Source organism: Camelus bactrianus, chromosome 3 (assembly GCF_048773025.1).
Source record: "Camelus bactrianus isolate YW-2024 breed Bactrian camel chromosome 3, ASM4877302v1, whole genome shotgun sequence".
NCBI lineage: Eukaryota > Metazoa > Chordata > Mammalia > Artiodactyla > Camelidae > Camelus > Camelus bactrianus.
The window spans coordinates 100028879-100049805 of NC_133541.1; the positions used below are offsets into that span (position 1 = coordinate 100028879).

General features: G+C 47.6%; 3 protein-coding genes across 5 annotated transcripts; 1 reads left to right on the forward strand and 2 right to left on the reverse strand.

Moving 5' to 3' along the window:
• Positions 1–42: 42 nt before the first annotated feature.
• WDR55 (WD repeat domain 55) lies at positions 43–5446 on the forward strand. Its single transcript, XM_010971756.3, has 7 exons — positions 43–1352; positions 3658–3758; positions 3837–3924; positions 4026–4205; positions 4302–4401; positions 4489–4658; positions 4742–5446. The coding sequence occupies exons 1-7, from the start codon at positions 1165–1167 to the stop codon at positions 5061–5063; spliced, it is 1149 nt and encodes a 382-aa protein (XP_010970058.2). The 5' UTR covers positions 43–1164; the 3' UTR covers positions 5064–5446.
• Positions 5292–8248, reverse strand: DND1 (DND microRNA-mediated repression inhibitor 1). Its single transcript, XM_074360802.1, has 4 exons — positions 7967–8248; positions 7747–7864; positions 6904–7365; positions 5292–6220 (listed from the first exon to the last, which is right to left on the reverse strand). The coding sequence occupies exons 1-4, from the start codon at positions 7988–7990 to the stop codon at positions 5763–5765; spliced, it is 1062 nt and encodes a 353-aa protein (XP_074216903.1). The 5' UTR covers positions 7991–8248; the 3' UTR covers positions 5292–5762.
• Positions 8249–8401: 153 nt separating this feature from the next.
• HARS1 (histidyl-tRNA synthetase 1) lies at positions 8402–20919 on the reverse strand. 3 transcript variants are annotated; one of them, XM_010971763.3, is made up of 13 exons: positions 20660–20917; positions 20360–20449; positions 15798–15917; positions 13700–13795; positions 12911–13036; positions 12185–12292; positions 11935–12033; positions 11611–11704; positions 11267–11394; positions 10933–11175; positions 9511–9627; positions 9165–9311; positions 8402–8823 (listed from the first exon to the last, which is right to left on the reverse strand). In XM_010971763.3, exons 1-13 carry the CDS (start codon positions 20819–20821, stop codon positions 8752–8754), a joined length of 1602 nt encoding a protein of 533 aa, XP_010970065.2. In that variant the 5' UTR covers positions 20822–20917; the 3' UTR covers positions 8402–8751. The 3 variants fall into 3 exon arrangements, with proteins under 3 accessions (XP_010970065.2, XP_010970063.1, XP_045363905.1); XM_010971761.3 differs by having other exon boundaries at positions 20732–20916; XM_045507949.2 differs by lacking the exon at positions 10933–11175 and having other exon boundaries at positions 20660–20919.
• Positions 20920–20927: the final 8 nt, after the last annotated feature.

Consider the following 20927-nt stretch of genomic DNA (forward strand, 5'->3'; position numbering starts at 1 on the left):
GTCTAAATTCCTAAGCAGGATGTATATTAGCCAAGGTGCCCAGTGGAGAAGGGAAGAATGACCCTCACTGATACCAAGAAATAGAGGAATGTAAGGGTGACTGGTCTTAAATGTCACTCATTTAAGCCCATCTGGGGACCTAGTCTTAGGGCAGAGATTCCCTGGGAATTAGGGTCAACCCACTGGGCTGCCAGTCTGACCCCAAGGTTGTGCAGACTGGGCTCTAGGTGAAGGCACCTGATGAGAAACACCTGTGGGAACAGAAACCTTTCACAAGTTTATGCCCTCCTGGGAGCTTTAGTAATTCCAAGCACAAATCACTGCTTACCTAGCTGAAGGGATAGACTTGGGGAAGTGCCTTGGGGAATCCCTGTCCCTGGCCAGAAGGGTTTGGTGCCCTTCAACATACTGAAAAGTTTGTCAAGGTCCAAAGTGGGCTCCCTGGCCTCTGGAATCTTTGGTAACTTAAATGTCCAGAACGTCAATCGTTGTGCCCACTTTCCTCTTCAGCAACTCCATGCCAGCTCTGAGCATTGGTGGTCCAGTCCTGCTGAGGGTCTGCAGCCAAACGGTAGGAACAGGCTGGAAGTTGTTGCTTTGTCTATGAGAACAAAGACGGCTGCACCTTAAGCATGTGCGCAGGCGGCCTGCAGTCTATGACCCCGGGCTGTCAGATTCTTGCGGCGTGAGTCTTTGTTGCTTACTGACTAAACTGGCTGCCGCTTGTCATGGTCTTGGGCTTCACCAAGCCACGGACGACTGGCATCCCCCTCTTCTATCCCCAGGGCAGACGTCATCCTTACTGATTGCAGGAGGGAGTACCAAACTGTCAGCGTCTATCAGGATAAGCAGAATGGACTTAAACGCAGTTCCTAACTTTACATGAAGAGACCGAGAAGGGGACTGACGGTTGCGCCGTCTGGCCGGTCCTGGAACCCCCTCCAGGGCAACACAGGCAACAGACTGTGGTGCACGGCCTCCTCGGGTCGGTTCCACCCATCAGCTGGGTCTGGCCCCGCCTTTTCCGGGTTACGGAGAACGCCCTGACGCCACATCCGGTCCGGCCCCCAACCCGGAAGCGGTGCCCTGGGTCACTCCTCCCGCCGGGCGACTGGTTATTGGGCTCACTGTGCAACTGCTGCGCGGCTAGGAATCCTCCGATGCATGGACGGCACGTGTGAGGGAAGGCCCGCTGAGGATGGGAGCGACAAGGACCCCGACTCCACGGAAGCCCCAGCTCGGATCCGGGACACTCCGGAAGACATCGTGCTGGAAGCTCCGGCCAGTGGGTTAGCGTTTCACCCGGCCCGCGATCTCCTGGCAGCGGGGGACGTGGACGGGGATGTGTTCGTGTAAGTGCGAGGCAGGGCTCGGGGCGCGGTGACTGTGGTGGGCACGGTGGCTACCCGGTCTGGAAACTCCGTTGTGATGGGGCTAGGATGAAGAGGGAAAGTTACAGGAATACTAATTTTACAAGTAACATTTGGCTCTAACCAAGTGACCACACAAATTTCTTGAAAGAGCTGAAAGAAAAAGTTGTTGGATGTCGTGACGAAGCCCGGACAAGTAGGCGAACAAATAAGTAGCAAGACAAGCAGGTGTTCGGGACAATTGTTATTTTCCACCGGATTGTGTTATGTTGGTACTGAAATAGGACCAGCGGGGCCCCCTGTTTTCGCCTCTTGCCCACTTTAACTGATCTTTCAAAAACACAAGTCCGACCATCTCACTTTCTTGATTAAAACCCTTCAATAGTTTACCTTTGCTTTTAGGATTAAGTCCTGACTCCTTAATCCAGCTTTCAGGGCCTTGACAATCCGGCTCTTGCTCGCTTTACTTTTTGCTTTCTGTGCTTATTCATCCTTACCTTTTTAATGTACTTTAAAGCTTCAGCTCCTTTGCACGTTATTCCTTCCACCTGGAAAATTCCTTTCCCTTACTTGCACCTACTGTTCCTGAACTCTCAGCATCTCTTCACTCTTCCAGCATGCTGCAAACGACTACCTGTTAGATTCTACCTTGGTACCAGATACCTTTTTCTCATAAACTTCTTAATGGTGTGTAGTCATACATCCATTTGCGTAATTATTTGAATGTGGTCTCTTCCACCAAAAAAACCCTTTTTTTCCAAACATTTTTGGCTTCACCTCACAGTAAAAATACCTTTTATAGTACGTGTGATGCACTCTACTATTTTCTGGTTTATTTCATTCTATCGTTATTGCAAGCACACACACAAAATGTTGATTGCAGCTCACAAACGGGTCCAGACTAGAGTTTGAAAAACAATGTTCTGGAGTGTCATCTGTATTCTGTTTAGTTCTCCATTGTATCTCCTGCTTCTAGCCCAGGATGTGTGCTCAGTACATGTTTGTGAACAAAAGATGTAGGCTGGAAGCAGTGAAAAGCCACTGAAGGCTTTAACCAGGAGAGTTGTGCTATCAGATTTACTTAATGAATTTAAATCCCAAACCTGTCATTAACTGCAAAGGCTTTGGGCAAGTTAACTTCCGTGTTTTCATCTTTGAAAATGGAAACAATCATACATACTTTGCAGAGAGGTTTACCATGACTATTCATATTTATAGGGCCAGACACTTGGGAGTCACCCCAGGCCTCCACCTTTCTTCACACCCCCATAGTTTCCATTCCTCTCCTCTTTCCTGCCCTCAGCCACTGCCTTCTGGCAGGCCTCTTAACTTCTCCCATGATCATTCTAAAGAGGTTCCTTTCCCCCAGAGGATTCAGTTCAGACTTCTGCTTGGCCTGTATGGTTGTCTCAAGCCCAGTCCAGCTGATCTTTCCAGATTCAGTCATACATCTGACTTGAACGCTCCTCATTCCTTATCTCTGCCCTGGGCGGGACACTGACATCTGCCTCCAGTATCTGCCCCTTCTCTGCCAGGTGAACTACTCATTCTTCATGATCCAACTCATGTCATGTCATCACTTCAGGTAGCTTTCCGAGGCCCTCTTCCCTCCCAAGTACTCAATCTGTGAATGTTTATTAAGCAGCTTTTTCATGCTGGGCACTGGGACAGGGCAAACAGTAAGTATACCCAGTTCTACCTGCCTGGAACTAACCAGCAAGTATGCACTTATTCATTTGGCCCTTTTTGAAGACCTGCTGAAGCAGGCACTGAGGATAATCTCTGGACAGGTACTTGCCTCAAAGCTGAGTTTATGGGCTGGTACCTCTGCTCCACCTCCATTTTCATCCTACGTCCTCTTCAACATGTGGTCATGATGTGCTGTGATTAATTGTGGCTTTCTCTAGGTCCCAAAGACCTAGAGTGTTAAGATCCCTGTCTTACTAATCTTTACATTTCCTACTTCTAGGGCTGGTCTTCTGTCACTAATTTAGCAAATATTTCTGGACCTTCAGTGATCCGCACCTAATCTTTCCCCAGGCTAGGGCTTTCAAGGATGCTGAAGAGGGGTGAGGTGGGGTCAGGTCATGAAAATGTATGTTGAATGAAAAAAAACCCTAACATTTGAAGCTCACTGAAAATGGGAAAATGGGATGGTAAGCTCCTGGGGCTGGGAGGTGTGCAAGCAGGAACTCCTAGTAGAGTGGAAGGTTAGTTGGTTGGTCTTTACACTCCATGCATCCCAGGTGAGGTCTGGGGTCAGTCACTCTTCTTCCATTCTCCCTAGCTTTTCCTACTCCTGCCAAGAGGGAGAAACCAAGGAGCTCTGGTCCTCAGGTCACCACCTCAAGTCCTGCCGAGCCGTTGTCTTCTCTGAAGATGGGCAGAGTGAGTATTAGGGAAGGCAGTGTGGTGGTGGGAAGGGGAGCAGTGAGCAGCACCATAACCTGGACATTTTCTCCCCAGAACTTGTTACTGTCTCCAAGGACAAAGCCATCCACATTCTAGATGTGGAGCAGGGCCGACTGGAAAGACGCATTTCCAAGGCTCATGGGTAAGGGGAAGCCAATTGTGCATTGAGGTGAGGGGTAAGGACTGATTGGTACATCCCTACTGGGACAAAGGTTTTCCAGGAAGTTCTATACCTGTCTCCAGTGCCCCCATCAACAGCCTGCTGCTGGTGGATGAGAATGTTCTGGCCACTGGGGATGACACAGGTGGCATCCGCCTATGGGACCAGCGGAAGGAGGGCCCCTTAATGGATATGCGGCAGCATGAGGAGTATATCGCTGACATGGCTCTGGACCCAGCCAAGAAGCTGCTGCTGACAGCCAGGTACAGCCTCAAAGCAGTGACCCCTCCCTTCCCTGCGTTAAATGTCTTCCTCACTGGGAGCCTCCAGCCTGGTCTGCTCCTTTGCTCTCTCTACAGTGGAGATGGTTGCCTTGGTGTCTTCAACATCAAGCGACGCCGGTTCGAGTTGCTCTCAGAGCCACAGTCTGGAGACCTGACCTCTGTCACACTCATGAAAGTATAGCTGGGCAAGGCAGGATGGGGGTGTGCTAGGGACTCGGTCTGAGGTGGCTCCACAAACATGGTTTGCCTTATTTCCCTGCAGTGTGGGAAGAAGGTGGCCTGTGGCTCCAGCGAAGGCACTATCTACCTATTCAACTGGAATGGTTTTGGGGCCACAAGTGACCGCTTTGCCTTGAGAGCTGAGTCCATCGACTGTATGGTTCCGGTGACTGAGAGTCTGCTGTGTACCGGCTCTACTGATGGAATCATCAGGTGAGAGAAGCCAGATGGCCCTCAGGTCACAGCAAGGGCAGACCTAACCAGCCAAGACCCAACACTCTTTTCTTTCTGCCCAGGGCTGTCAATATCCTGCCAAACCGAGTGGTAGGCAGTGTGGGCCAGCATGCCGGGGAGCCTGTGGAGAAGCTGGCCCTCTCCCACTGTGGCCGCTTCCTGGCCAGCAGTGGCCATGACCAGCGTCTCAAGTTTTGGGACATGGCCCAGCTGCGGGCTGTGGTGGTGGATGACTACCGTCGCCGCAAAAAAAAGGGAGGGCCGCTTCGAGCACTGAGCAGCAAGGCCTGGAGCACTGATGACTTCTTTGCAGGACTGAGGGAGGAGGGAGTGGACTCCACAGTTTGGGAGGAAGAGAAGGAGAGTGAGGACGACAGTGACTGAGGGGATGACCGAACCTCAGGATTGGTTCTCAGTGGGCAAGAGTCTTACTTCCTGGGCTGGATTCCCCAGAGAGGCTGGGAATTTAAAATACCCTATTGTGCACTAAAGATGCACAGAGGGTCAGGACTCAGCAACAGATGTGGGGAAGTACTTGCCCTGTAGTAGCTGTTCACTCCACCAGTGTTGAGATAAACCCACAGCTGGGGTAAGACAGCACGGACACAGGTGTACACCAACCAGGGGTTTAATATAAATACAACCAGCATAGAAAAAGTCAAAACTACACATACACCAAAACCAGAATGCCAAGTGGTGGGGGCAAAGGCACATTTCTGACCTTTTGGCTTAGCCAGCCTTCAAATAAAAACATCAACAAAGACAAATCAAGAAAATAAGAAGCAAAGATTCATGCTAAGCTGTGGGAGAGAGGGTGGGTGGGTGTGCGTCACACAGAACAATGGGGTCAGGTCAGACCATGGGCTAGGAGGGGAAGGCAAGGTCCCTTACCACAACTTAGCCAAACCTGAGCTGTCCCAGATGCACTGGGGCCCTGCCCCAGCTGGGAGGCTGTGTCAGGCCTAGTGCAGGGTCCATGCTCCTCCCCTTCTTGGGATTAGATGGTGGCTGCCCAGGCCTGCTGGGCCAAGGACTGAAACAGACCCCGCCTACTTGTTCAGGCTGCCTGTGGAGAAGATGAGGTCACTGCTGAACCATTGTACCTGCCTCAGCCCCAAAAGACCGCAGGAGGCTGGCCCCAGACTCACTCAGTGCCTCCAGCAGCTGTGCAGACACAGCCTCCTTGGCCACCTCATGCCCATCCTGCCCATCCCGGGCAAGCACAACCCAGATGAGGCCACTGAAGGGCACTGGATGCCCAGGGATCACCACCTGGTACCAGAAGCGGTGCCAGCCAGCAAAGCCTGTGCCCAAACACTTGGTGAGGAACACCGGGCTACCCAGGTTCATCTGTTGGCACATCAGCTGCAGGGTAGCCTGAGCCCCTTGGAACTCTAGCTTGTCCCCGGCTAGGGCCAATTGACTGCTCTCTGGCTGTAGGCACCGCAGTGAGGGACCAACGAGCTGCTGACGGAGTCGCTGCTTCAGGTCTGGCTTGAGCCACTCCACAGCCACCTGCTCTCCACAGAGGCGTGACTGCCCTGCAGGAAAAAAGGTAGAGATAGGGCAGGTCTAAGCCCTGGGCCCAAGCCCCCAGGCCCTGTGAGTCCTCTGGAGTCACAAAGGCCTGTTCAATATCTAACCTCCCCATTTCCTGACAGTGTGACTTCAGGCAAGTTAAATAACTTCTCCAGGCTTCATTGTGTTTATTTACAAAGTGGGTGTAATAACTGCTATCTTCTGAGTGTCCTTGGAGAACTGGTTGATGCAGGCTTTGTCTATCTCATAACCATCACAATAGCTAACCTTTACCATGAATACTTGCCAAAAAGTAGAGAATGTGTTAAGTGCTGCTGAATTCTCATAACAGTCTGAGAAAGCAGGTTCTATAGAGGATAAAAGGTAGGCATAGTTGGATAGCCTTGGGCGGGTCGATTTTTCTTAACACAGTCCCCTCATATCTAAAGAGGAACATCATTCTGTTCCATTGGAATGTGGAGAATTTAGCCAGGAGATAATGCTTGTGAAGTGTTAGGTATAGGTAAGCAGTAGTTGACAGCGTCAGTGGAAATTTAAAAGCCTTTGGTCAAATAGTTTATGTCGGAAACTCAGGCGGGTCGGTCTCGAGACTTTAACCCGCTGTGCTGACAGGTACAGGTAAAGTGCCCGGCAGAACGGGTTTGGCCCCAACCAGCGCCCCCCCCCCCGCAGTCTCCACCCCTACCTTCCACTAGAGCCTTTTTGGCCATGGCTGCGGCGCGGTGCGAGCTGAACTTGAGCAGCGCGATTTGCGCGGGCGCCGGCCCGGGGCTGGGCAGCAACAGCGCCTCCTGCAGGCCAGGGCCCAGGGGCTGCAGCGCGAGCAGTAGCGCGTGGCGGCTCAGACCCGGCGGCAGCCGGTCCACGCTCAGCTCGCACTTCTCGGTGCTTCGGCACACGAGCAGCTGGCAGGACGGCCGCAGCGGGTGGTTGTGCAGCGTGGCGATGGCCGCCTGGGCGCCGCGCCGCGAGCTGTAGCGGGCGTAAGCGAAGCCGCGGTTAAGGCCGCTGAAGGTCATCATCAGGCGAAATTCGTAGAGGCGGCCCACACGCTGGAACAGTGGGATCAGCTGGTGCTCGTACACATCCTGGGGTAGCCGCCCGATAAACACCTCTGACCCGGCTGGCGGCGGGCTGCCCACCCATCCTGGGAGGAGGGGATGGGGAGGGGGAACCGTCATCCACCCGGATGGTTCCGGGTTCGGGGCCCAGGGACCCAGCGCGAGAAGGGCTATGTATGCAAAAGTCTGTGAAATGGGTACACCGTACTCCGCCGGATCGCCGGCATAATTGGGTGGCTGATCTAAAATCAAGACTGGCACCTTAAGACTGGCTCCGTCCTCGACGGCGCGGGAGGGTGGGAAGCCACAGAGAAGTTTCATCTGCTTGGGGGCGGGGGTAACGAGTAGTTAGGGGTTTCTGACTGTGTAGCCTCGGGGTAGGCGCCCCCTCCCCCCAAATGCGGCGGGTTGGGGCCGTCGAGGCCGGCGTAGCCCCCCAGCAGGCGCAGGGACGGGGACTACCGTACCTGGGGGTGGCCCGCCATACTTCCTCTGCCCGTTCACCTGCACCAGGCGGATGCCCGTCTCCCTGACCCACGCCTCCAGCGCCGCCTTGTTCTCTGGATTCACCCTCTCACACCATAGCTGAGGGGGAAAGGGCAGGTTGGAGTCGCGGATTGCCGCGACCACCCCCACCTCCCCTGTGATGCCGAGGGCTCATCGACCCCCTGGTAGCCAACCACTTACCTCACACTCCCGCTTGGACTGCATGGCTCTCCCGCTGGCTTCCTCGTACCCCCTTTATAACCTCCTCCCTGTCTGCCTATCTGGAAGCTTCCCTACCCCTCCACCCCCCCAAGCTCTCATTGGCTCTGAGCAAGACCCCGCCTCCCAAGGGGGCGGAGGTATCCACCGCACGTGCGCCTCGGGAACCTCCGACAGTCAGGTGAAAGCTAGAGACCCTAGCAGATGGGTCTGCGGCAGCCCCACCACCGAAAACATGGCTCGCAAACTGGCAGGATGGACGGGCGGCGAGAACGTCAGGGCCCCTTCAGCCGGCGGAGGAGCCCGTGGGGGCTACTGTAAGTCTCTCTCCTCATTTTCCACGGCTGAAGTGGTCGCAGTGGGAGGCCCAGGTTCTGAGAGGGAAGGCAGGGCTAGGCAATAGTGACACAGGCAGGCTCCAGTGGTTGAGGCATTTTATTGGACCTTTGGCGGCTGGTGGTGGGGAACGTTCCTTCCTTCTGGTGTAGGGCCCTGCAGAGGAGACCATCTCGGACTGGTCCGTGTAGCTCAGGAACACAGGCAACTAAGCCCCCAGGGCCTCATGTGGAAAATGGTGTAGTACCTGGCCATTTTTGCCTGTGATTACCAATAAAATAATCATAATAAAAATTAAAAAGTCTCTGTTCCGACCACTTTAGGTCTTCCTGCTGGAACAGAAATGTGCAAAGCTGTTGAAGTACATATGCAGAGTTTTGTCTTAGCCTTAAATAATGCCAGTCCCACTTTCCTCTGGTCCTCTGCTCAACTCAGCAGATGCAAATGGGCTGGTTTGTTCTCCTTTTGATTTCCTCCACAAGGTCTTCTCTTCGGATGTCCACCTGCCCAGGATGGAGGAACAAGGTGGAATGAGCATCTTGCAGCTCCACTGCTCTCTGAGTGCCCATGCCTTCCTCTAGGCATCAGGTCAGGCTCAGCTGGGAGCAGGAACCCAATCAAACATCTCAGGGGAGACAGTGCTTGGGGGAACCAGAGAGACACAGGGGATGTGTGGGATGGACAGTTAACCCTACATGACCACAGTAACATGCTACACCCCTTAAGTCCATTACGAGTGGGTGCTAATATGAATGCCAGGCTTTGCTCAGGTCTCGAATTGGGCATTGGCCTGCCGAAATGGCTTCCATTGCCTGTCCCTCAGCCTTCCTGCCCACCTGCTTACCTCTTCCCTGCTGGCCACTGAGCGGAGCTTGATGACCCCATCCTTGAGCTCTTGCTCACCGATGATGGCCACCAGTGGGATGCCTGTCTCCTCACAGTACTGCAGTTGGTTCAGTAACTTGGGGTTCTTCTTGTAGAGCAGCTCTGCCTGCAGGGGACCAGGGAAGAAGATGAAGGCAGGCTTCTGCAGCCCTCAGGGACAACTTCCTTGGGGCCCAAGCTAGTACTTTGCTCTGACCTTCACCCCAAGAAGTCACAGTAGTGGCAGGGTCACTGTGGATGAGCTTTTATTTCATTGTGCCCAGCACTCCCAAATTTGCTGCCACCCTGGGGCTTGCCTCCTCTACCTTGATCCCGGCATCCCAGAGCTCGGAGACCAGCTTCAGTCTCTCCTCCAGCAGCTTCTTCTGTGCGGATGCCACAAGCACCTGTGTCTCTGTGGTCCGTACCTTCTCCTCCAATGCCTAGGGAAGAAGCAGTTAAGAAACAGCTGGGCTGCTCTTTATACCACTGTCAGTGAACAACCAGAGCAGGCTCCTGTCAGGATTCTGAGACCAGGCCCAGCTCCACCAGGGCAGGCTAGTCTTCTCATCTAGCAACTGGGCCGGAAAAAAAAAGGTAGCTCTTAGAAGAATAAGAAATGAACTGACTGGCTTGTACATATGTCTTGCCAGAATAAATAATGTAGGACAAAGGTAGCTTATGTACAGTAACTTCAAACTTACCTCCAGCTAGTACTTTATGGGTCCACAAGAGCATTCACAAGGAAGTGATCCTCACTGAGCTCACCCAGCCAATCTGGTCACCCCTGGCAGTTCTAGTTCCCACTTACTTACTTTCTGCCTGGTCAAGAGACTGCGTCTCATGCTTCAGGCACAGGGTACAACCCAAGGTGTGTGTGGATTAGGGGGGAGAGAGAATGCTGCTGCTGCCGCTGTCCATGTCTTTTTCTGGAAAACAGTTCCATAGTTCTTAGAACACAAGATGCCTATTGGAACAGTGACCTCAATTGGGAAACACAAGTAGTTTCCACTCTAGAGAAAAGGATAGAGGGGTAGTGGGAAGGTTACTGCCAGAGCCTTCCTCAGGGGAAGAAATGCAACCAGACAGTTAAGAGCAGTAGCAGCAAAGGAGGGTTTGAGGCCACGAAGGGCTTCCCTCATGTTACTCTAGGTGCTAGAGAGTCAAGAGCACTGTCTGAGGGATCCCAGAGCCTCAGACCCATGCTTCCCACTTAGAGACAATATCCCATAGTGGTTGGGAGCAAGACATTGGAGTTCGGAGGCCTGGATTCAAATTCTGACTCTGCCACTTACACCTTGGGCAAATTATTTGATCTATAATACTTTAGTTCCCTTGTCTGCAAAATGTAAATAATAAAGGTAGCTACCCTCAGAGGGCTGTTTAAGAATTTTATTAGACCATGCATGAAAAGCACTAGGCACAGTCCCTGGCACAGAGTACTAAAATATTAAGTATTCTGTATTAGGAGGAAGATCCGAGTCTTCGGATAAACTGGCCTAGATTCCTGACAGCCCTGAGGGAATTAGGGACCCAGAACAAAAGAATTTGTGAAGAATGATCAGAGATCCATCAAGTTGGCCTATAATGGGGTAGGTGTCTGTGAAGGACAGCAATTCTCTTTTCTCCGTTTCTTTGCAAAGATACTCCTTGCCCAAAGCAGCACCAATTGCCCCCTTAAAGATCAAAGAAGATAGCTCAGATGCCACCAGCTCCCAGAGGGTCTTCTACCCAGCACCGAGACCTACCTCCAGCCTCTGCTCCACGATGGAGAAGATCCGCTCTACCCCAATGCTGAGCCCCACGCATGGCACCTTGCGCCCTTTGGGGTCAAACATGCCCACAAGCCCATCATAGCGCCCTCCAGCGGCCACACTGCCCACGCCCAGGGGTTCTTCCCCTGCCTGGGCTGGGGACTGCAGCAGCACTGCCTCATAGATCACCCCAGTATAGTAGTCCAGCCCTCGAGCAAGGCTCAGGTCGAACGATATCTGGGGGGACAAGAACAGGGTCAGGCCAGAAGAGGATCAAGGACCTCCAGCCCCAGAGCTCAGCTGTGGCTCCCACCCCAAGCTGACTCACCTTGTCAGCAATGCCAAACAGGGTCAGATACTCAAATAGCAGCTTCAGGTCTCCCAGACCCTCCAAGGCCTGCTTGTTTTGGGACAGTTTAGGATCCTGGAGCAGCTGTTTCACTAGAGATACCCCACCTGGGGAGACAGATTTGTGAGCCAGACTGACTGACAAGAAAAAGATAAGGGTTCTACCTTTGCCTCTGGACTACACACGTATGCATGAGTGCATACACACAGATAACACGTACATTCCCCCTGCCCCTCTCCTACACATACGCACACACAGAGGGGTTTCGGCTTTAGGCTGAGGGCAGTGGGATGGCTGCTGGGGAGGCAGGGTTTATTTCTCACCATGCTGCTGGACGTAGTCCCCAATGTGGTCAGCAACCTCAGGTGCGAGACCCTTCTCTCCTACCATCTCATTCTTTACTTCCTCCCAGGACACCTGGGCAGACAGAAACCAGTCAGGGACCCCTGGGCAGCTTCCTCACTGCAGAGCAAGAGTAGGCCCTCCTCAGGGGGTGGTCTTAAGCAGAAACTGCCTGTCAACCTACATCCTGGGGCTAACTTTCCTCTGGTGGGCATAGAGGCAGGGCCCTCTCTCTCCTCATCTTTTCCATTTCTCAGGGCAGGGTGGGATCTGGGAAAAGAAGAGTCAAGTGTTTGGGTTGTTACCTTGTCCAGCTTGTCCACTGAGGAGCAGATGGTGCGGAACTTGCTGTCAGGAACACCACAGATGGCAAACATCCCGTCCAGGATGCGCCGGTCATTCACCTGCAGTGACCCGAGGAACAGTGAGGAGAGAATCTCTTTACATGACCCTCGACAGCCTTGGTCACTTGGGCTCCTTGTCCTTCTGCACAAGGACCTTCTCCTGTGAGAGAGACCAGGCCCAACTGTGCCTTCCCAGCCCCATTCAGCTGACCTTGACCAGGAAGTCGCCTATCTGAAGTGAACTCAGGATCTCACACATGATCTTCAGGCACTCTGCATCAGGAATCATGGGGTCAAACTGCCCGGCAATGTCAAAATCCTGCAGGGAGAGGGGTAGCAAGAGGTTCTCAGGCGTATAATCTTCTTAAGTGAGGACTCCTGGGAACTCTGGAGGAGGCCTCTTTGTACTCATGCACAGACCACCTTCATTCTGTCTGATTGTCAGCCCAGGGCAAAACTCCAGCATTCTTGGGTCTCTTACCAGTCCTGGTTTCTTTCCCATCTATTGGGCTATTCTTTCATATCTCATCTATTTTTCCTTATTTCTACCACTGTGGGGGCAATTATATTGCCTTAGTCATTGTCCCTATTCACTCAGAAGCTCTGCCACCAGTCTGGAGGATATGATACCTCAAATCCAATTTCCCCATCCTCTGCTGTGATCCTATCATAGGTTTAAGACAAAGAGCACTGGACCAAGAGGTCTAATCCTAACTTTTTCTTTCTTATCCCTATGATCTCTTCATCTTGCTGAGCTGCAAGTGTACTCATATATAAAATGGGGTGAATAACCTCTGTCCTGTATATGAAAATGCTAAAGAAATCTTAGGGCTAGCATCATCTGGGACAACCAGTTTGTTCAGGACACCATGAGCACTCAGTAGGTTCTACTGGCTCAAGGGAGGGCCACCTTACCCATCCTGCCCCGCATACTCACACACTGGTAGAATTCCCGGTATCGGCCTCGTGTCATGGCTGGGTTATCCCGCCGGTATACTTTTGCTATGTGGTAGCGTTTAATGTTGGTCAGTTTATTCATTGCCAAATATCGAGCAAAAGGAACCTGATGACAAAGAGTTAAGGAGAAAGCCCCTCCCGCATGTCTGGAATTTGATTATCTTCACCAGCAGAAGCTGGGCTCTAACTCTACCCTGTGTGGGTAAAACTGCCACCTATAAGATTAACAACATTTCTGAACATCAGCAATAATCAGCTTTGTTACCACAAGGGAAAGCTGAAGTCTCAAAAAACATTAAGGCTCCTTTCTCTTTGGTAGTGTCTCCCCGCTGGGCTTTGCCGAGCACTGCAGGGGGCTGGGCAGATTGGCCAGGGAGCAGAAAAAGGGCCCCAAGTAGGATCTCTAAGCAGATGATTCTCTGACATAGCTTGGAAATAAAGGAAACATGCTGTTGGTCAATTAAAGAGAACTCTGTCCACTGGACAGGGCAAGGGAGAGGTATTCTAGAGCCAGGGGATTGCTGGCAGAGTCAGAATGGGCCCTGACAAAAGCTGAGGTCTTTCTCAGGATTCAGAAGTCTTCTAAGGCTATGCTCTGTTTAGCCAAAGTCCAGCTCCTGGTTTAGAGAAATAATTTCCCTGATTGCTAAAGGCATTATATTTTATCCAATCTATGTCTAGCTGTCCCCAAACCTAAGGCTAGAAATAGCCTCAGCTCACTGAGGGCCAGTCCATCCAAAGTGTCAAGAGCCCAAGTTTAGAAAGATACAGTGAGGTCGTAGCGAAGGGACAGCAGCTCCCCACCCTGGTCCTTCAGGTCATAGATAAGCTTAGAGTCTTCCCCATACTTTCCAGTCAGTGTTTCCTGGAGAAAACATAAAGAAATGTGGTCACAGTGATAAATATAACAATTTAAAAGGAAGTTTTAAAAACAAAAACCTACCACTCTAACGTAATTGATTTCAACTTGTCTATATTTCTTCTGCTCTCCCAATGCTTATGTATTCGATGTTAATTATAACAAAAAAGAAACACCAGTTCTGTTTTCTGCTTATCACATTTCCATTTTGTGACACAACTGAAGTATTACTGTTAAAAGCTGCATAATATTCCAGTGGGAAGCTCTGTATTTACTTCCTTCCTAGTATGAAACTGCTACATGTTTAGGTTATTCCAATTGAAAAAAATATTCCATAGCATTTCAATAAATATATTTGGGTACATAGTTTTTTTCTTTTGAATAATTTTTGGAGGCTAAACTCTTAGGAGTGGGTTATTAAATCAACAAAGATAAATTTTTTTTTATAGCACCTGAGATTTGAACACTGTCAAAAGCCAAAACTAAAAAAAGTAGTCCTTGCCCTGTGATATCCTCAGCAAGATGTGAATATATTTTACCTACCAGACTGGCTAAATTTAAAAAGCGTGAAAACTCCCAGTGTGTCAAAAATAGAAACACTCACACAGTAGTTGGTGTTATGGGTGGAATTGTGTCCCTTCAAAATTCATATATGGAAGCCCCTTTCCCCCAGTAACCTCAGAGTGGGACTATATTTGGAGATAGGGTCTTTAAAGAAGTAATTAAGCAAAAATGAGATCACCAGGGTGGGTCCTAATCCAATATAACTGAGATCCTTATAAAAAGAGGAAATTTGGACACAGAGGAGGGAAGATGATGTGAAGACCCAGGGAAAAGACATCATCTAAAAGCCAAGGAGACAGACCTGGAACTGATCCTTCCATCATGACCCTCAGAAGGAGCCAACCCTGTTGACAGTTTATCTTGGACTTCTAGCCTCCAGACAATAAATTTTTTTTTTTCTTTTTTAATTTCTGTTGTACAAGCCACCCAGTCTATGGTATTTTGTTATGGCAGCCCTAGCAAACTAATATAGTTGGTAGAAATAGGAAGGAGTACAACCATTTGACCCAGAAATTCTACTTCTATGAATTTACCCTGCAGATAAATGTGCACCAGTACTAGACACAGTTCCAAGCCCTGCGTATGTATCAGTGAACAAAGGCAGTCCATGCCCTCAAGAATCTTCTATAGTAACAAGATTCAGGCAGTACACCATGGAAAGAAACAGATTAATAGGTAATTTTCTGATAGTGATAGGGCTACTTTAGACAAGGAATTTGAAAAGGATTATTTAAGGAATGGCATTTTAGTTGAGATCTGACATTAAAATCTGTCATGTCTATAATTTACTCTGAAATTCAAGTCATGCAAAGAGCTAGGGGAAAAGGGAGCTAAGGAAGAGGGAAGAGCAAGAACAAAGGCCCTAAGACAGAAACACATTTAGTATGTTCCAGGAATAGAAAAAGACCCTAGTAGCACAGTGCACAGGGGGAAGAAGAGCATGAGACGAGGTGGGAAAGGCAGGCAGTGGCCAGATCATGTAGGGCCTTGTAAGCCTGAGTAAAGGGTTTGAATTTTATTATAAATGCATCTGGAGTCACTAGATTTTAAGCAGTCAGTGATGCAACCTGCTTTTAATAGCAAAGAACTAGAAACAACCTCAGGGTCCATCAATAGGCTGGTTGCATATTCATCCTTTATATGTTTGGTTTGCACGCATCTGGGAAACATCTCAAGCACAGGTACCATGGAATTCAGTGTTGACAGGAGCCATAACAACTTCCGTTTCTGAGGAGGGCTCTCTTTTGGAAGCTGCTGGCCTCAACCAAGGTAAGTAAAAGGCAGGGCCTCTCCCTCTACGCCCGTCCCGTGCCCCGTCTCACTGGAGAAAATACTAATCTTTGTCTGCAACAACAGAGAGACCTTTAGGCCCTCACTGTTGTTATCTGCTTCGTTGTCTGTATCCCATCCTTCCACCATGCAGTCTCTCTTCACTGCCCCTCACCTTTAGTTCAAACACAGGTGTGTCAATCACTTCTGCACCATGGCGCTTGAAGCAGCTGATGATTACTTCAAACACCTTCTCCCGAACTGCCATCTGCCGGGGACTGTAGTCTCTTGTGCCCTTGGAGTCAAAATCAGCCAAAGAACCAGGGATGGGGTTTAAAAACAAAGAACAATAAGGTCTAGAAATATAAAAGCATGACCTTAACGATGATGAATGCAAACCTTGCCCCAAACTTAGATTTTCCTACAAACAACTCCCTATTAGTTATCACAGCCATTTGCTCTCAGCCTTCTAAGTCCCCCACCCCTTGCCCCTGCCAGCTTTTTGGCTTGGTCCTATTTTCTAGAGTTCTTGGAACTCTATTCTCTGAGAAATTTTCCTATACTAATTTTCTGGGATAACAGAACATTACTCTGCCCAACAGAAAACACCTACCTGATGACAGGCATATAACCAACTCAAGCTGGCTTAGCTAATTGAATTCCGAACTTTACAAGGAACATTCTCTCCTAACAGAACTTAAAATAGAAATCCTAATGAATACTATTTGTTTCCTAATTTGTTTCTGATAGCCCTATGGCATGAGCTGGGCAGATACATTTTTTTGATGAATTAGAAGATGTTGAGAAGCTAAGTCATTACTTAAGACCACTCAGCAGGTTGGTGGCAGTCAGTACTAGAACTCTGTTCTTCCAGGTCAAAGTTTCTAGTTTGGGCTTTTACATGCTACTCCCATGTAGGAGCTCTTTGTACTCTTTATACTCTTACTATTTATTAATGACCCCAAAGTGGATTATATCACTATAAATATTTATTGTATTAGAAATTAAAACTGAAGATATCTAAAAATATTTATTAATTCACTTAACAAATAGAAAATCTATTACATGTTAACATAAATAACATTTTAGGAAAATGTAACTACTTCCCAGAACAAAAAAAGTTGGTGAGAAGAGTGGCACTGATTTACATTTTCGTAAATCTTTAATGTCTGGGTAAACAGAAGACAGCTGTATTCTCATATATGCTTTTTGCAGTCTGTTCTGTTGTGATTTGTTGTTCTGGTTGAGTATATAAAGAAAATCTGGCCTTACAGTGATGTATAATTGTAAAAAGAGGAATATTTTAATAAACTTTTCAGCTAACTGTAGATATTCTTCTTAAACTACACTAAAAACCCAAAAAGCAGTAGTTTCTTAAAGATTGGTTGCAATGTGGAATCTGAAACTACATAAGTGAACTACTCATATTGTTACATTAAAATCCATTATAAGGTACCCAGAATTCATAGAGACAGAAAGTAAAACAATGGTACCAGGGACTGGAGAGAGGGTAGAGTGGGGAGTTACTGTTTAATGGGTAAAGATTTTGTTTGATATGATGAAAAAAGTTCTGGGGATGAATAGAAGTGATGGTTGCACAACGATGTGAATGTACTTAAAGCCACTGAAATGTACACCCGAAAATGGATGAAATGGCAAATTTTATGTTATGTATATTTCACTAAAATTTAAAAACTATCTGTTACTCTATCTTGTACTTTGGATATTTTTACACAGGCATGATTCTATAACATCATGCATTGGTCATTTAGAAAATATTGATTCTTTGGTAACAGTTATACAGAGCTTCCAAATGTTGATATATTTCATTATACAATATCAGAAAACCATATTTGTTAATGTCAACATAGTTCTCATGAGGAAAGTCTTCAAGTACTGGGAAGATGTCAAGCTCATGGTGGAAAATACAAGTTATAACTTTGACTTGAACACTTGAATTCTATCACTGGCAACAAATACTGTCGGATGTTTTCCTTGAGGTACAAGGCTCACTTTGTTCATTGTTGTGAAAATGTCTGCCAGATATCCAAATCTTTAAAACAATAGTTTATCTTTCAGTTTTTCTTTCAAATAAAAAATATTTTCCATGAAAAAAAGTAGCTAGTTCCACTTAAAATTCACACAATGGCACGAGCGTTTTTGCTACTTTGGAATACAGCAGAAGTGCTTTACGTGTACTTCCCATTTCATCATATAGAATATTAAAAAAGAGTGTACTCAAGGGTCAGTGTTCAATAAAATTAGTAATTTTTACTATTTTATCAAAGACATTCTTAAGTGAAACTGAATTTTTTTTTACTGTGAGTTCATGAAAGTAAAGGACATAGTGGTTATTATTAGTACAGTTTGGTGCCACCATCTTGATTTGTGCTGAGACACCAGCAGTTCTACTCACCAGTGCTTATGCACCTTCACTGCAAATGAAGTGAAAAAGGCAAACTACAGTATTAAAATAATTTTGACCAGGAAGATTCCTTTAGGAGTCCTTTCCCCGTGATACTGAGCTTTCTGTTGTTAATTATGAATCACATGTCAAGAAGTATATTTCAACAAACTAAAGTGGACAGTAACTCTCCAGTATAATCTCATTCTTTTTTTAGTAGTAGTATTTAAAAATATCTTATTTATTATTGTATTATTTTATTTTGGCAGGGGGAGAGGTAATTAGATTTATTTATTTTTAGAGGAGGTAGTGGAGATTGAACCCAGGACCTCCTGCATGCTAAGCATGTGCTCTATCACTTGAGCTATACCCTCCCCTCTAATCTTATTCTCTTTTAACATTATATTATGGAAATTTTCAAACACACTTTATAGATAATGGTACACTGGACCCCATCATGTATCTATTACCCAGCTCCAACAACTATCAGCATCTGGTATTCTTATGTAAGTCCCAAGATTTTTTTTTTTCCTGCAGTGTTTTAAAATAAATCCCAGGGGGAGGGTATAGCTCACTGGTAGAGAGCATGCTTAGCATGCAGGAGGTCCTGGGTTCAAACCCCAGTACCTCCATTAAAAAAAAAAAAGGCAAATCCTATATATCATATCATTTTATCCATAAATACTTCATATGATTCTCTAACATTTAAGGATTAAAAAATAAAACATTACAATACCTTTTTTTTTACAAACAGCAAAACTAACAGCAACCCTTAACCTAACGCCCAAACCATGTTTAATTAACCCCAATTGCTTCAATAGTATTTTTTTATGGTTGGTTGGTTTGAATCAGATTCTAAATGAAGTTCATGCCTTGTATCTGGCTGATCCGTCTAATGTCTATTTAATCTGTAGCAGTTTCATTTCCTTTTAAAAAAATGTCCTTTATTTATTGAAGAAATTGAGTCTTTTTTTGCAAAGAATTTTTCTCATTCTAGATTTGGTTAACAGTATATATATCCATTTAACATGTCTGTCCATCTCCCATATTTTCAGTAAACTGGTAGTTAGGTAAACTGGTAGATAGGTCTGAAGACCTGATTAGATTCAGGTACAATTTTTCTTGGCAAGAATAGGTGATGTGTACTTCTTATTGCATCATACCAGGAGGAACATAATGCCTGGTTGTCCTACTTTTAGTGATGCTAAAATCAATCATTGGGTTTAGGTGAGGCCAGCCTGGTCTATCATAAATTCCCATTAATCTTTTCACCCAATAGTTTAAATAAATATCGATGATCAATGCCTAGGGGTTTTTACACTGTTTCCTTAACCTGTGAAGTGAGTTATGTGTAGAAGGAATAGGTCAATGAATTTAGGAGTCCAAAGAATTAATCTTAAAAGGTGACATCTTAACAGAAGGAAAACAGATCATCTCCCCTCTCCTTTAGAATTCACTTTCACATACATTCATTGAATACTTATGAAGTTCCAGGCACCTAATCTCAGCCTCTCAGGTTAAATAAACCATGTGAATAATGAAAAGTCAGCAACAAATGCAGTAACAGAGATAGTTATGAAGTGCCAGAGGAATCCAGATAAAGGGTAAATAGGTCGGTTTATAGAACTTACAGAAAGTGACATCTGAACTGAAATCCGGGAGGCTGAGCTAGGAATCTCCAACCTCATTCCGCTCTACTCTCCCTCTCTATTTGGTTTTAATCATAAATGTCTTTTTCTAGTTCCTGGAAACTACCAAGGTTCTTCGTTGTTTCAGGATTTCCATGCCTTACATGGAGTTATCTTCCTCACACTCTTCACCTAGCTATCTCCCACTCATCTATTAGGTCAGCTAGTCTATCACTTCTTTAGGAAGGTTTTCTCAGACTCCTCAGTTCTCCTTTATTTTTCTCAGAGCATCCTTGTTATTTCTTTACATCACTTAAAACAATTTGTAGTTACATATCCACTTGTGGGATTATTTCTCTTAAGTCTAGATCCTTCAGTAGAATGTAAGTTCCCTGAGGGCGGGCTATATTGTTCACCATGATACACTCACTTCTTTGGACAGTGCTAGGCACATAGTAAGCACTCAATAAATATTTACTGAATGAAAGAAAGAGTAGCAGTAGCAGGCTGATTCCCCTAAGCATCCAGCTGGCCTAGTTTCTGTCATCACTTTGCCATCCCAGAATGACTCAGGTGGAGTCCAGCCCAGGTTGGCGCCCAGAGCAATTGTTGTTTCTTTTGCAGTATTTCAGATCCTCTGGATATACATCCTTATGAGTGGAATTAGGGACCCTCTCAGAGGCTCCCTGAAGGAATGATATTTACCTTGGGGGTTTTGAGTACGAATTTCTGTTTCCCTTCATCAGGGCCCAGCTGTGCCTTCAGTTTCAGTAGTTTTGCCACCTCCTCCTCGATCTGTGGAGGGAAAGTAGGCGCTAGGTAGGCTATCATATCTGCCACCCCCTCCTTCCTCCGCCATTCATTCAGTATCCCTCCCTCATTCGAATCGGAGGCAGATCTCTCACCCAGGCCTAGCTTTGCTTCTCTCGGGTCCTACCCCTGTTACCTCCCCACTCAGCCTGTCCTCCTCCCTACCAGTCCGGTTCCTTCTTACACATCGCTGACCTCTGTGCAGACCACCCCAGCTCTGTCCTCCTCGGCCTTGCTTTGGCCCCTCCCCTGCCGCCTCGGTCGCACCTGCTCGGCGCTGGCCTTCTGCTGCTTGAGGCCCCGCACACGCTCTCCCTGAAGTCGCACCAGTTCTTCCAGCGCCGCTCGCTCTGCCATACTGACTGCCAACTGGAGCTGACCGCTCCCAGATCGGCTGTGGTGGCCTCAGCCTCAGCTCGGATGACTTCCGTCTATCGAGTTGCAGGTCTGAACGCCTAGAGAG